The following is a 15,648-nucleotide window of genomic DNA, read 5'->3' as shown; positions in this document are numbered from 1 at the left end:
AGCTACTGTAACACACACGCACACACACACAAACACAAACACACACAAAGAGACCTAACACTCTTGGTTTCAGAGAACAGTTTGTCCTTCTATACAGTATGTGGCAGTCTCCAGCCCACTGTTATGGAGCTTAAACTTGGGTATTTCTGTTGTTATGTGCCGATACCAAGAGCGTCTGCCACTTCAGAGTCATTAAACAGGGAAAAAAAGGTGTATTACGATCCAGAGAAGTAATTATTAATTCATCGCTGTTCCTGAATAATAAATGTCAAGGATATTTACCTCCCAAAATATTGCAATGTAACCTCTTTGTTCAAGCGCACACATACACAAACACACACATACATCCAAAGCGAATCCCACAAACAAGATCTGCTCTCTCTCCCTCCCTCTCCATCCCCTTCTTTCTGCTCTGTGAGGCAGGTTAATGAGAATAATAAAATCACACTCTGTATTTCCTCTGTGCTTTGAATGGCCTCATCAATTTGCAACCGCCGTGAAACGCAGAAGAAGAAAGAAAAAAAGGAAAGCAAGAAGAAGACTGAGAAATCGTGCAAAATACCTGCCTCGTGTTTTATGTCAGTGAGTGAAAAGGTTCATTAATTAGAAACAACCCAGTGTGTAGAATCACAGCTGACTATTATATTTGGGTTTGTAATTAATTCAAGCCTCCCTCCATCTCTCCAGGAATTTCTTATTTTCCAACAGCTGGAATTTGGTATGATGACACACAATGTCAATGCAAGGGGCGAGTCAGATTTCAGTATGTTTTTTAACATCATAGCTACTTTTTTTTTTTAACAGTTGCAAAATATAAAGCAAGCATGTTTATAAACAACACTTCTAGGGACTGAAAGGACAGTTAAGAATTAAGAGAAGAAGAAGAGAAAAGGTGAACAGTAACTTACTGGAGGTACAGTTAATCCTGATACAATCTAGATGGGGAAGAATAGATGAGAGATAAATTCATCTTTCAACGTTACAGCTGCAGACATCATTAAAGCACACAGTCCACCCCTCTGGGGACACACACACGGACACTGTCCTTCATCTGATGCTCTCAAACGTGATCTAATGCGCAGCAAACTTGTGAAAGTGCTGCAGTGTGGCCTCTCAGAGGAACACATTTTTCACCTAACCATTAGAATTGATGTTTAATTACATGGCAGTGCTATGTTTATCTATGAAATATGTTTTACATACACCAAGATAAATTCTTTCTCTTTTTTAATATTATTTTCTTATGAGAGCCTCAGATTTTGGTCAGGGTCATGCAGGGCCAATTGGAAGGTATACCAACTCTCTCCCCATGTGTCTCCCGTGCAAGACAACTTTAAAGCACTGTCCCTTTTTGCTACTTTGTTACATGACTTATCAATGTTACATCGTTAACTAATATCAATAAGCTAAAATTCAAAATTAAATGGTATTCTTATTTTTCCAACAGCAGGGAAAAAACAGTCATTAATTATATGTACTCGAGTGCTTCCTAAGCTCAGTTTGAGATACTTTACTTTTGTATCCCGTTTCCCTACTTCAAAATATTCCACTTTTTAGTAAGCAAGTAAAATTAGCTCCACCTTAGCCAATATTATGATGCTGAATGATGTTGCACTAATGATAATAACACAATAAAATAACATCTATTCCACTAAGAGCCATTTAACATGTTTTTTTTATTTCATGCACATTTTAGTGATAATAAAAATCTAGTCAGGTTATATAAAACCTCCTTGTATCATATAAAGCAGATTCATTTCTACCCTATTACTCTATTCTAGTGCTGTATATGCGATTCATACATTCATATTTCATGTGGTAGCATACTTAAAACATCCATTCTGCATAAGTGCATTTTTCGATGCGGATATTAAATGAAGTCTTCTTCACCGTATTGATTTTAGTATTTTAAATTGGGATGTGGATCATTTTTATTAAGTAAAATATCTAAATGCTCTTCTTTAGTCTACACTACACAGCTGTTTTCTTTGACGGTAACAAGAAATAATTATCTTGATTCTACTGTGACAACTTCACTTGGCGTTCCTGTACTAAATACCCAGCTAATCTTACTCTACTCCCACTACTGTTCCTGAATTCTGCTTCGCCTCTTTTCTTTCTTAAGGCTAAGTTTGTGTCGAGCTCTAAGAAAGGTGACCCAGATCGAACTCCCTCCCCTGCTTCCCATTTGGCCCTGCTTGTCATGTGTTGTCAACCGCAGCAGAAAAGTGGTCGCAAACAGCCAGAGACCAACACGAGCCTACCCTTACAGGGAATGCTCTGCTTTTTGAAGGAGGGACAAGGAAGGCAGGCATAGAGGACTGAACCTGACAGACAAACTAAAAAAAAAAAACCTGAAATGTGTCAAAGATAATCCAAAAGAAAACAAAACTCCGTAGCCTGTTGTTTTCATCAGAGGGCATCTTTTTGTAGTCGCAGTAATATGACTTGTCAGCGCTGTCAGTGTGTGGCGCTGTTGTCTTCCATGGTGGGACACATGCTTCCTTGTGGTTGACAGCAGACACAGGCTGTCTACTTTGCATGCACCGCTAAACGGCTCCGCTTAGGGAGCCCATTTCTGTTTAGCCAGTGGAAAGGAGAAATAGATGGCTATCATTTGTGCGCCGAGGCTCTGTTTGAGAGATATCAAACTTTTCACAGGCATCATTGGATTCTATTCTGAGCAAATAAGCACATGTGCACACACTCGCGCGCACAAAAAAACGAAATGTGTTTCTTTCATTTGTCCTCAATTTTCCGTTTTTGCTGTAGGCACGCGAGAGGAAGGGGTGGAGGGTGTCTTTCTTTGTACTCATTTAAGACAGCCGCATATTCATGCACGACCATGCATTCCTCCCACAATGATAAAAGTGTTTCTAAATAAAGTGATTAAAGAACAAGTGTGCAGGGTATTTATTGGCCCCAAATAAGGACTGCTTCACATTAGGCAATGACTAAATATTATAAATGCCCCCATCCTCAGAAGAATTATTAGCTTCCTGGTATGAATTATAACTGGAAATACAGAATACAGCAGTGTCTGCACTGTAAGCTGCACATTTTAAGATGATCTGAGTGTGTTGACGGTACACGCAGTGAGCATTCCCTGCTGGGCATTGCTGGCCGTGTGCTCGACTGGCAGTGAGCAAAGAGCCGCAGAGTCTTGCCATTGAAAGTCTTTACACCATCTCTTTCTATTCAATATATATATAAAAAGAAGACCAATTGCTCCGAGTGTGTGTGGGAGAGCAGGAGTATGTATATGGCTATGTTCCCTTAAAAGCGGTTTCTAGCTTAATTTGACTTATCTGCCGCAGCGTGTGTATCCAAGGCATTACCTAAGTTGACAGTCAGCCGGACGCGGCCGCTCTCCAACTCAATTCGCAGAGCGTCAGCAGAGTCCCGAGATGTGGTGGCTATTAGGATGCCATAGGCTCGCTGGGAGCGGAACCGCAAAGACACGTCCTCAGCTTCCGTGTGCATCACCACCGGTAGCTGGACCTTCATAAACTTGCTGCCATCGTAGCTGAGGATGGTCGCTTCTGCAGAGAGAAAAAAAGATATGTGATTGGTAAAATAGACCGTAACAGTTTTATGGTAATGCAATGACCGGGCCTGTCAGCTCAGCTTAAAATGATGCCCTTATTGCGGATATTATTTAATGTCGCGACTTTCAGTTTTGATGAAACAAGTGCATTAAATGTAATAATATCCAGTCATGTAAAAGAGGAATGAATACAGCATATAACTCAACAGAACAGAGACAAGTACGGTCAGCGTGTCTGGGTCTATTTCTTAGACGGGAGCTTTTTTGGTTTTTTAGAGCTACCTTGCCTCACAGACAGCAGAAACACTGAGTCATTTTGACTGCTGATGAATCCTAGAATTAGTCTCTTAGAAATATAAATACAATATAAAAACTTGCTGAGTAAGTGACTGTTAAATGGCATGTGCCCAGATATGTCACCCAAAAGCAGTGTGTAAAGACTTGTCAAAGTCTGGCGTCGCATTTTGCTGTGTACTACAGCTGACAGCAAGCCAAACTCTCTCCAAAAGACTGACTCCTGTCTTCCCCGTGCCAATTCAGCTGGTGGACTCGATCACGGAGTCAGTGGCAAGTACATGTTTGGATAATAATTAAGCTTAAAAAACACGGTCCAAGGTGAAATGAAGCCTTCGTGACAAACAAATAAAAGAAACTCAAAGTCCAAGTTCTCCTACATAACAAGTGGCATCCACAAGTATTTTGTATTTGCAATGTAATAGTGGCAAACCATGAAAGGAGAAATTGGTATTGACCGAGGGGAAAAAACGATGACAGAATTGTAATAGTATATGGACCTTGAATATTGAGCTTCTGCTCAGGGTGACTGCATTTACTCAAAGCATTAAGCGGGCCGTCTGGAGAAATGCTGGGGAGATTGTTTAACGCTGGCAGGAGGTTGTAACAACATTTCCGGTAGTGTAACTAAACCATAACCCAATAACAAAGCCATTACTGCAGCTGCAGAGTTGAGCCAGACAGATATAAGGTGAGACTGAGGGACGGGAGATGGAGACTGTTGTGGGTGATAGGGTACCAGTATACACAAACCACCTCATCACCACTTCCTCGTCACACAGAGCCAATGTCACATCCATCCCCTGGGATAACTCCGTCACATTCCTCACCCAAATCCAATTTCTCCACGCCCTCCTGGGGTATGATGCAGATGACAGGGGCGTGTGACAAACGAGCTCCCACTGCTAAACTGTCTGCTCCCTGCCAGGCAGCTAAAGCAAAGAGCTACATTTGGAAACTGTTAGCCAATGCCAGGGAAAAAGCGGAGCAACTGTTCAAGCTTCTCGAATACTTGAAAAATGTGTCTCTGTTATACCACCTTGCACCTGGTCCCGATACTTGCAGGAAAAGTATCTGAACTTTAAAAAAAAAAGTCCCCCTCAGTGTTTAATTATGCTTTGTAGTGTCCATTAACAGCAACTGTCTGTTGTTTAGGTTCATGGCAAAAATGTATTACTGCTGCACAATGAGTGGCAGCTCAGAGTGCTGACCTGTATAGAATTCTTACTAAAGAATTAGCACCTCGCTCTGAAACAAGATCCATTATGCTTGCACGAAACAACACATTAAAGAATAAACACATGCAGCGATGATGCTGAGAACTTGTTAATATATTCCTTTAAATTGTAAAGCATTGTGTCTCCTTAAGGGTGAAGAAAAATGAATCATTTGCTAAATGTAATCTATGCAAGCTCCCTTATAAAGGAAAGACATTTCACATTTCCCTCATCTGCATAATCTTCAGCTTTTTTCCCCACACTGGATAGGAGGATAAAATTAATCACAGCTGGAGTAAATATTGCATTTCATCCAAGATGTCACCTTTGCTGAAATTCATATAAGGGACTATCTAAAATGTCATAAATAAGAAAGCTCCAGAATACAGATATGGAAAAAATGGAGGATGACATGTGAGGGAATCATTACCTAATGCAAAGTGAGGACCTGTCAAAAATCCAATCCTGCAAGCCGAGTCATTTTTAATGGCACTCCCATGTTTAATATCAAAATAAATTGAGAGGACTGAAGCCGGAGCTTCTGTCTGTGCCAACCCAACAGGAGGCTGTCAGAGGGGAGATGGAGCATACCAAACTAAACCAAGCATTCATTTTCTGTCTTGTAAAGCTCAATGCAACATTCTTTTCTGATTTTCACAAGAAAACAAGTAGCGATTTGAGGGGGCGTTGGGGCACTTTCAGAGAAGTAACAAACAAGCCTGTACTACTAACAAGGGGTGGGGTAATGGCAGACAGGCACACAGTTCTTCCTGCTTTCTCCCCCCGAGGAGAGCAGACTCTGCAGGAAGGCTGAGCTGTCAGCTGCATGCCACAGGATTGTGATGTCCCACAGTATCGGGGCACCAGACTCAACCCAATTCAAAAATTGCCAGAAAACAACTGCCAAAAGGCTTTTGGAAAATTTGTGTTCAACATCCATAATAAACAGGAGGAAATGGCTCAGAGATATGATAAATAATTCAAGGCAGCTCATGTCTTCTTCACCGCAGCCGTCTTTGAACCCAAGTATAGACAATCCACGAAAGAGACACACTGGCTATTAAAAGTGTGGAAACAAGTTACAAGCTGAGTGGATTTCTTCAGACAGGGAAACAATGTTCTGTGTATGCACAGAGAGGAAGCAGCATCATGGGCCAGGTTCACATCTGCTGCCCTGTGACCATACGGCAACATTATCTGAGCTATGAAATGAGAGCGAAGATGGAAAATAGATCAGCTGAGATTGGGATAATATGCAACTTCAGCTCTTGCATTATGAAATGGAAGCTACAAGTAGTACAGCTTTGCATTCAATCGCTATCAAAATCTTTCAGCCGGTCGAGAATGTTAGGACAATTAGCTCATCTCTCAAGGTCTATCCTGCGCTATCAAAATCTTTCAGCCAGAGCTATTCCTCAACATTTTCCTCGAAAAAATGGACCCCCAGCGCTCGTACAGTCACGCGTCTTCCATGTTTTTCACTTTTCTACACATGTATGTCCATCGCTTAAGGGCGCGGGACAACCGGTTCTCTCTAATTATGACTAGATTCAAGTGTGCTGAATGGTGACTAACACAGTGTGCTGTCAAAGGGCACGGCTAAAACATGCTTTAATGCTAACGCTCAGCCATATTCTCCTTTAAGGGCTTTTCTCAATTATGCAATAGCATTCTGCACCTCTTGGCTTTTGCTTTGGACCGATGGCAAATGGCTTTATGCTCTGAAAAGCAATAAATGTTCTCAAAGAACAGAGTTTTTCTTTATTTACACTAATTTACATAAGTAGTTAATGCATTGTATTGTTGTGCACTATGCTCTGGAGCAAGGTATTAGACACCTTTAGTACATGCTGGCAATAATATACTGCAGTAGACTCAAGGCTCTACTTAATGATATATCCCTTAAGAGTACCCTGAAGCTGTAAGGCTGCTATATTTTATACAGTTTTTTTTAAATATATATTTTGAACTAATAGCATCACTATTGGTAAAAGCACAGTGCAAAGCCTCTACACTGCAAATCAGCAAGTTGTTAGGTATGTCTGGTGTACAATGAGCAGACTCATGTATCGATCTGTACACTGATCTTCAGCACCGAGCTTATCCATTGCGGGTATGTTGAAGCACACGTTCAGCTGCAGCCACTGTGAAATGATGCAGGTGCTGTCAGTGCTGGAATCCAGCATGTCAAATCTCATTAGGGAATATGTGCATGTACTACAACACACCTACCACACCATCTGGGAGGCTGTTTTAGCCTCACACTGCAAGACTAATATTTGGGCTAATTAGCAACTGGAGGAACAATGAAGGGGAAGACATTTGGGATGCAAGGGGGGAAAATTGCTTTGTCTGCTTAATTAAAATGTCTCAAAATAGGGCTAATAGCTCCGTGGCTGTGTTCCGAAGATCCACCTCTTGCTCCTTTTACTTGTCGTCGTCCTCCTCCTCTGCCATATGCAGTAGCTGTATTTTGCCACCGGGTGGTACACCATGCATGGATAAGTGAGAGCTGGGGTAATTCTTTTGACAGCTCCTCGGCCTGCTGGTGCCTGCTTCATCCTACCAGTGCAGAGGCAATCTGGATCATTCAAAACAGCTGGCAGCACGCCAGAGCCCATCCTCTGTACCACTGCTCCCACTCACACTCTCGCTAATGCCTGTCTCATACACAAGTGCAGAGACAGCCAGAAAATGAGAGTTGGACGGAGAAGCCGAGACGCCAGAACACGGCTCTGGTGTTCAAAGAGAGTACAGAAGGTCACGGTGGAGGAAATCTTTGCAACACGCAGTCTCTTAATGTGGAACTGTTTCAGCTTTTTGTTTTTGTTTTCAGAGCAAAGTCAGGCTGGATTATATCTTTGGACCCAAGAACGCTCTCTGAATAAGTAATTATCTTCCTGAAGAGAAACGATCTGTATCCCTTGCCCACTCCACCTCCCTCATGTACTGTGTCCTAATTCCTGTCAACTCATTAGCTAAAACCGACGTGCACATGTGGAAAATCAAAGTAGCGCGGAGACAAGCCTCACTGACACGTTCATCAGATATGGAAATCGAATTATTTTCTTTTACACTAAATTTTATTTCTGCTTTTTTTGCTCCCTTTTTTAAATCAAATATTAATTTCCTGCCTCAGAACTAACTAAAACACTGCATTCGCAACACGTGCCACATACCTTCAAGACGTTCGTGACTAAACAAGCCTCATTTCACAACAGTGTCATGTGCTTTTGTATCATTTTGTTTTTGTGCCATTTGCCAGATTTCCATCAGTATCATTAGCATCTCTAAAGTGCAGTTGGAGTTATAAATCAGCGTCATCCATTTATACTCAAGGTTTTGTGTGTGTGTGTGTGTGTGTGTGTGTGTGTGTGTGTGTGTGTGTGTATATGTAGGTGGGAAGGCAGGGGGTGGGGGGTGGTTGGTTTGTGGACATAATAACTTACTCCCTCCCCACTCCAGTGGCAAGACTCACACCAGAAATTGCCTTCCCGAGTCAGACGATTGCTAGAAGACTGGGTCAATATTAAAAGAATAAAAAACAAAAACTAAAAGAAACACATATAGTTGCCTTTTCTTTCAAAATTAAGGTTTTTAAATGACTACTCCAAATTTTCTTATGACTACTTGACTAATTTCTGATGCCTTATTCATTTCCCAGTCAGTTTTAATGTGTAAACAGTGTTCATAATTAAGTCGTTATGGACTGGAAGCATTTATCACAAAGCCAAAGCAAGAAAACTACAGGAACCAGGTCAGGAACCTTTGCCATGTAGCCTTTGAATGGTGGGGCTTGGATGAAACATGTTGCTCCTGATACTTTTTATTTTTTACAAAAACTGGCACACTTTGTGTCATTTCTATCGATGCTGCACTTCTTAAAATACCATAGAAACGTTTATACTGGTTCTAGAAGCGTTGCATCACCGTAACATTTGGTGCATCTGCCCTAAGAAGACTAACAAGTAGAGGTTAGAGAGAAAACAACAGATAAGCACTGTCCACATACAAGTTATGGTTAAAAAAGACAAGCTGTGACTCTTCAGATAACTTTACATTTCACAATAGATCCGTTTAAAACACACACTAAACAGAGTTCCAACTATACAACATCCCTTTACTTTTGGTAATACTGTTTCATGAAGCAAGTGACTTCAGCACAGAGGAATAGCAAAAGCACGTGTGGAGCTGACACATGTAACTGTGTGGGACGTGGTGCGTTCCAACCGCAGCGGATTTTTTTCTTTTTTTTCAGATGAGAGAACCTGTTCCTGTTTCGGCGAAGATGCATCACGCTGTGATAACAGTGTCACATGCTTTGACATTTGCCTTGATTATGCATATGTTAAATGCTTTCATGCATTTGCTACTATTGCACCATTGAGATTTCATGACTATGCATGCTGCTGCAATATAAATCCCTTAACACGCCAATATATAGTCTACTGCTTCAGGTTAGAATCTGTGATGATTATATGTATATAGCTATGAATTCATTCAACCAATATGGAAATATCCTATGATTTCTTAATATTGCAGTTCTCCTTAATAAAAGAACTATAAATTGGAAAAATGTATTTGCTTAGTCTCACTGTGTGGATAAAAGGAAAGTACATTGATCAAAAAGATCAGCAAATTAAAGCTGATCATGCAGAAATGTTTAATCTCACAATTCCTTAAAGATACACCTGAAATTCTTTTCATACATTTTATAGCACAGAAAAAATTCTTGTACTCCGTTGCTTTCAGCTAGCTGCAGAAATACAGCAAAATACTAAAACAGGAAGAAAAGAATCTGCTTTAGAGTACTAAGGGCAGTTCTGGAAGATTTTCTCAGGGCTAAGTTCAAGCAATTATAGCTTTTTATCAGACAAATATGTGACTATTCATTTTTTTAGTATAATTTGCGACCCTATCAACTTTAAACACTAGTCAGAAAGTTCAGAACAAAAAGTGTTCTTTTAATTTCTCAGTGATCAGCTATAAATAAAAAAAAGACAAATTCCTGCAGAATCAGGGGTAAGTCAGACATAGAGGCCTAAAGTTTCATGGTGTGACACTCACTTCTCCTATTTCTCTTCTCTGGAGGACAGAAGGATAAGTATTCTGCACCAGGTCTGGTCATGAGCGAGTGGTTTGATGAGGCAAATGGTTTGCAGAAGACAGCCAATTTACAGGCAAGTGTGCATGGTGGACGTGACCAGCAGTGTCTCGGTGGTGCATCAGTCACCTGCCACTCAACATACTCGAACATCAACCCTCCGTATCCTGACTCATTTTGCCTGCTTCTCTGTTGCTGTCGGTCTCCTCCCGCAATTTCTCTCCTGCCTTAAATTACCACCAACCTGCTGTTAGAGAGCTGGCGATGTTCAACCATAAGCCTGGATAACAAAAAGACCACCTGCAGGCTTTTGTGTGTTGACACTGTTCAACGTGAACTTGAAAGACAAAGAATACTACATCCATGGCAGATATAATTAAACCAATCTTTTCCTTTTCTTTGATGTAAATTATATTCACACTTTTATGATCCCATCCCTACATCAGAAGATAATACATGGTGAGGTCGCTGTGCAGCATCATCAACATTTTACACTGGCAAAGATTACGCCTAAGAGAAAGAAATTATAAGCAGTCTAACAGCTGGGTAGAAAAAATGAGACAAAGTTTTACCTCTTTCGCAGGAGCGACCCAGGTATCCAGTCCCAGAACAGTCACACACGTAGCGATTCCAGCCTTCTCTACAGATCCCATTGTTTTGGCAGGGGTTGCTCAAGCACTGCTTGGGAGGCTCTTTAGAGCAGGAGGGCTTGACCCCGGCAGCTTTCTGGATCTCAGCCAGCCGTCTGACATCTTTACTCTGTCCGTCAATAAATAAATCTCGAATGCAGCCTACGTAGCCATAGTTGAGCAGTGCAGTCCACACCTCGGTGGGGAACACCAACCCCCTTCTATTCTCCGGTAAACCCCCGAGGTACAGGTTGTCATCCAAGTCCAGGATCTCACTTTCTCCAGGGGCTGTGTAGGCAGTGCGGAGGGTGTTGATGGAGATGGTACCTAAAAATGAAGATACAGGAAGAATAAGTTATTGTTTTGCTACAGCTACTTTGAGGTAAGTAAACAATTAGCCTCCAAAAGGCACTGTGTGTCCTACAGGACCACAAAGATGCAAAGAAGACCCATTTGAAAATGTTTTGATGAAGAAATTAACCTAATTAGTGTTATCCATCTGGACAGGGTCAGGATTTTCTTCATTTAGAATGACTGATGAGAGATGATAAGATGCATTAATCACAGGGCAGCTAGTCTATTAGTAGTTTAATCTGGGATTCCTAAGAGTATCCTCTCCATTTTCCTTGGGTTTGCCATAATAAATCTCCTTTATCTATAAAGCAGTGGTCATAAAGAAACTAGTGAGGAAAAGAAAAATAGTTGCCCCCTCTATCATTTTAGCCACCCTTCCCAAAAAAAACATCGTAACCATCTTTTTGATCTTGATTAACGGACTGGAGGCTCCGACCCCCCCGCCACCCTGTCTCTCCTTCTGTTTGCCTCTCAAACACATAAACCTGCAATGAGAGCATGTGTGTTTCCCAACATGATTTATCACTCTCATTCAGGTTTAATTCTCGATCTGGAGCACGGTAAACAACAGCGGACATGACTGGACTGTAAAGCTGTGGAAAAGGAAGGCCTTACTGTGGGACTCAGACCGGGTGATTAATTTGTATATGGATCTGTTACTCTCAGTGCAGGAACCATTGTGGACTTTAATTAATGGTGGCTGCCTCCACTGCCTGCATCCTCGTCCAGTAATCTATATACCGTGGCACTGAGGATCCACACAGGCCACTGCCTGGATGGATGCTTAAAAATAAAATTGCCATAGAGTCAAAATTTGAATTTTGAGTGGCAGATGCATGCCATGGCAGATATGAAGGAACTAATAGTTGATTGCCATGGGCTAAATGGCAAAGCTGTAATGCTTGTACTGTATGTGGGAGAGAAGTGTAGCTTTTAAGTTACTTTTCTAGTCAAAGTGTTTATGTTGGGGAAACAAGCCCTAAGCCATACTTGAATTTCAGCAGGGCTGCCTGGCACTTTTTAGAGACACATTAGATATTAAATGGGGCATTTCACATTTCATTACAGCTACCATTAGCACGCATGAATGTACATATCACAATTAATTATACATATAATAAATATCTGCATTTCTATTTTTTCTATCAAAGCCTTTTTTCTCAGAAGCATCTTTTCACATAACAAAAAAATGTTAAAAATCACCCCCTATGCTAATAACACACTTGTTCATGTATGATCTTCATAGCCAAGGTGAGCCAGCCCTTTTGCAAAATTGTTTGAGAGAGACAGCTAAGGACCTAGTGCACAATGATTAACCGGGTCCCACTAACATGTTCCAGCTCTTTTCTCAGGGTCTTGGCCCCAGGCATCTGTTCCTGCACTTTCCTGCCGCCACCCACTGCCCCTGCTCTCTCCAGCCACAGCTGTTGAGACTTCCGAGCTTTGCACACTTGGCATAGGCCACCCGTCATGCAGCCAGAACAGCTCCCTTCAGGTTATAGCTAACGAGCTCACTACATCAAACTCATTAGCGAGGAAACTTTTCTCTGAGTAGAGCAGGTGCCCGGCTGAAGAATGAACATCAGTGTGGTCAGCGTGAATGGCGAGAGAAGTATCCACACACGCAAACACTTTTTTTTTTTGTCAGATCCCACACTGTGACAGGCATTTGAAGAAACTGAGTGAAGTAGTGTGCAAAATTCTTGAGCCACCCTTCATTCCTTTATATTTTGCCATCTCCATGTTTCCTAAAGGACATACAAAGCTCTTCTTTGAGGTAAATCCATGACTCATTATGTTCCATTCTTTGCTTTTCTATCCAGGTATGCTTTTACTGCTTTGGCAATGTGTTTAAGATCGTTGATCATGTTGAAAATGATGCTGTTGCCAATCAGATACTGTGCGGTGGATTAAAGTCTGATGGTACTTTTCTATCTTCCTCATTTAATCAATTTTGATCCCCAACACCACTGACTGAAAAGCTCCAAACCATGACAGAGCCTCCACCGTCTTTTACAGATGGGTGCAGACACTCACTGTTGGGCATCTCTTCTGATCTCATATGTACTGACATCAACTTTGGTGTAAACCTGTTGCCCGCTGATTTTCAGTTCAATTCTTGTGTAATTTGGCAGCCTTTTCTTCCTGTTTCTCTTCCCTTCTTGAGAGCCACCCTTTTCTCATTTTTCCAGTGAACAGTAGATGAATCAAATGATGGTCCATGTGCATTTCTCAGGTTCTATGTCAGATCTGTATTGTTCCTATTTCTTATGGTTTCACATTGCTTTCAGATAAATATTTATCTGCTGTAGATAGTGTTTTTTGTAAGCTTTCCTCTTTTGTTCTCCACTTGTTCAATTTCCTCAACTTTTTTAAGGACACCCTGCACATGCCAAAATATGCCAGGTTTTTGGCAAATAGCTTTTTGGTGTTGGTGCCAAAATACTATTTTATACCTGTCACACTGTGTTATCTTTGGCATTTTTCAACTACAAATTCACTAAAGAAATAGGAACAAATGATACATTTTTGTAAGACGCTGCCAGTAACAAAATGCCTAAAGATACAATTTAAAATTTGGCACACACAACACCGGTCCATCCTTTGAGTTTGGTGTCTTTGTTTACGCTTTAATAAGATCATAGGTCAGTGTAAAAGTGGCGTAACAAATAGAAATTCCACTGAAAAGAGGCTGGTACTTGAACTGGACTGAGAATGAGTGAAAAAGCAGGTAATGTCCAATGAAAAATTTGGAAAGAGTTTCAAAAAGTCTGACCATTTTTAAAAATTACAAGAAAGCCTTGCTCTTTGAAAGTAAAATATAAAGTGATACTGTTAAAGTCATCATCGAGTTATTGGATGCTTTAAACCTCATGATATCTACACTTAAGTCTTATTACAGTCATAAAGAACGAAGAAAGAATATCTGTCTAAATTGATGCAGAAGAAGAAGAAAGATATCTACATCTCCTGGGCATCATGTGACAGTGATGTATTTACTTCTCAATCTCCTGTAAAGAATATGTGAAAGCAGAGTGGATCTGTGTAATGTTGGACGACTACCCTAACAGCAGGGCATATACACACTGCAGGACTACTTATGTTTTGAACACTATTATTTTGATATCAGGGGGTGTGTCTTGTGAATGCTAACATTAAAGAGGAGGAGATACAGAACAAGATGAGAACATGGAGATAAAGAAGCCTGGAAAGAGGATGGGGGGTGTATATGATGACAGATAAGAAAGCAGTGGGAACACAGCGGTAAACAGTGTCCTGAAAAATGAGTACAGAAATTACAAACGAGATGATCAAACTGATACAGAGGGCTAAAATGTGACTGAATGATGATGACAAAAATCAGCAGTCTAGCCAACTTAAAAGCGCTGACCACATTACTCTCTCTATCCCTCTCTGTGGGCTGACCTGTAAGTGGTACTCCATCATCAAACCTGAAGGCAGGGGTCCAAATGACAGCTCAGATCTCTCTCACACTTTTTGCATCAGCAGCCAGGCTCAACTTGGCATGATGTCCCCTAACCCCACTCACACATCCCCAAAACATGTCAGACAGGGGATTACTACAATCCAGTTAGGGCGATACGGCCAAATCTCTCCCTGTGATTGGATTCTCTGTAGAAAAAGAAGCTCGTGAGTGGGTTGTGAGGATAGGGAATATGTTATCTATAAGAGTGTGCATGCCTGCTTCTGTTTGTTTGGTGTACGTGTGCATGTTTGTGTGTGAAGTAGCGCCGCGTGTGCCCTAGCAGGAAGTGTGGCTACAACACAGCAATGTCCGTGTAATGTCTCTGATGAGTGACCCACAGCACTTGCGGCCCAGAAGCCCTCACTTAAAAGCAGAGTGTCTCTTAGCGTCTCTAATGCATTGAGGGTTAGAAGATGCTGTCTGAGAGCCAGAGTCCATTTGCAGGCTTGCTTCCTGTAGAAAGAGCTGCCTAAACTAAATAGGGCAGGGATCATTATCCACCATTGTTACAGCTGCAGGAAGCGTTGCACACGGAGGACTGGGCTGCGGATAATTATGTCTGGCTGTTGTGTTGCACTTTTGTTATGAGTGATGTGCTTGGTGGTGTGTATTAATAAAACATCTGACACACAGATGAAAAGCCAAGAATACCATATGTTTGATGAGTCACGCTCTCGGGGGACTGGTGAATTCTTCTATGTTGTTTTTGAAAATTACCTTGAAGGACTCGTGTGTACGATTTAAAGGGTTCAATTAAGAGAACTAGATTGTAGGATTAATAATCATTTTCATCAGTGTTAAATTAGCTCTGACAATAAACTGTGGTTCAGTTCAGTTAGAATAGAATAGAATAGAATAGCCTTTATTGTCATTGTACAGAGTACAACGAAATTGGAGTGCCACTCCCTTGGTGCAAGTTTCAATAATAAATATAAATGTAAAATATAAAAAGTACAAAAAAAACAATCGTAAGTACTCAAACAATAGTATGTACAATATATACAGGATAGCAGCAT

The 15,648-nt window shown here is 41.1% G+C and overlaps 1 protein-coding gene across 13 annotated transcripts in view; it reads right to left on the bottom strand.

Annotated features, from left to right (window-relative positions):
* LOC147316365 (neurexin-1a) overlaps window positions 1-15,648 on the bottom strand; it is a 278,541-nt gene that overhangs the window by 142,683 nt on the left and 120,210 nt on the right. For 11 of the 13 annotated variants that reach the window (XM_086259802.1, XM_086259805.1, XM_086259812.1 and 8 more), the window contains 3 exons: window positions 10,735-11,118; window positions 3,339-3,542; window positions 909-935 (listed from right to left, as the gene is read on the bottom strand). In XM_086259802.1, the coding sequence (XP_086115928.1) occupies window positions 909-935; window positions 3,339-3,542; window positions 10,735-11,118 (615 nt within the window). The remainder of the gene's footprint in view (window positions 1-908; window positions 936-3,338; window positions 3,543-10,734; window positions 11,119-15,648) is intronic. The other 2 variants (XM_086259808.1, XM_086259815.1) reach the window with 1 other exon arrangement.

The sequence above is a fragment of the Aulonocara sp. 'chitande type north' Nkhata Bay genome, linkage group LG13, assembly GCF_057382095.1.
Source record: "Aulonocara sp. 'chitande type north' Nkhata Bay isolate Kocher_YH1m ecotype deep benthic linkage group LG13, A_spYH_male_GT1.1, whole genome shotgun sequence".
Lineage (NCBI taxonomy): Eukaryota > Metazoa > Chordata > Actinopteri > Cichliformes > Cichlidae > Aulonocara > Aulonocara sp. 'chitande type north' Nkhata Bay.
This window is presented reverse-complemented; position numbering and strand designations above follow the sequence as displayed.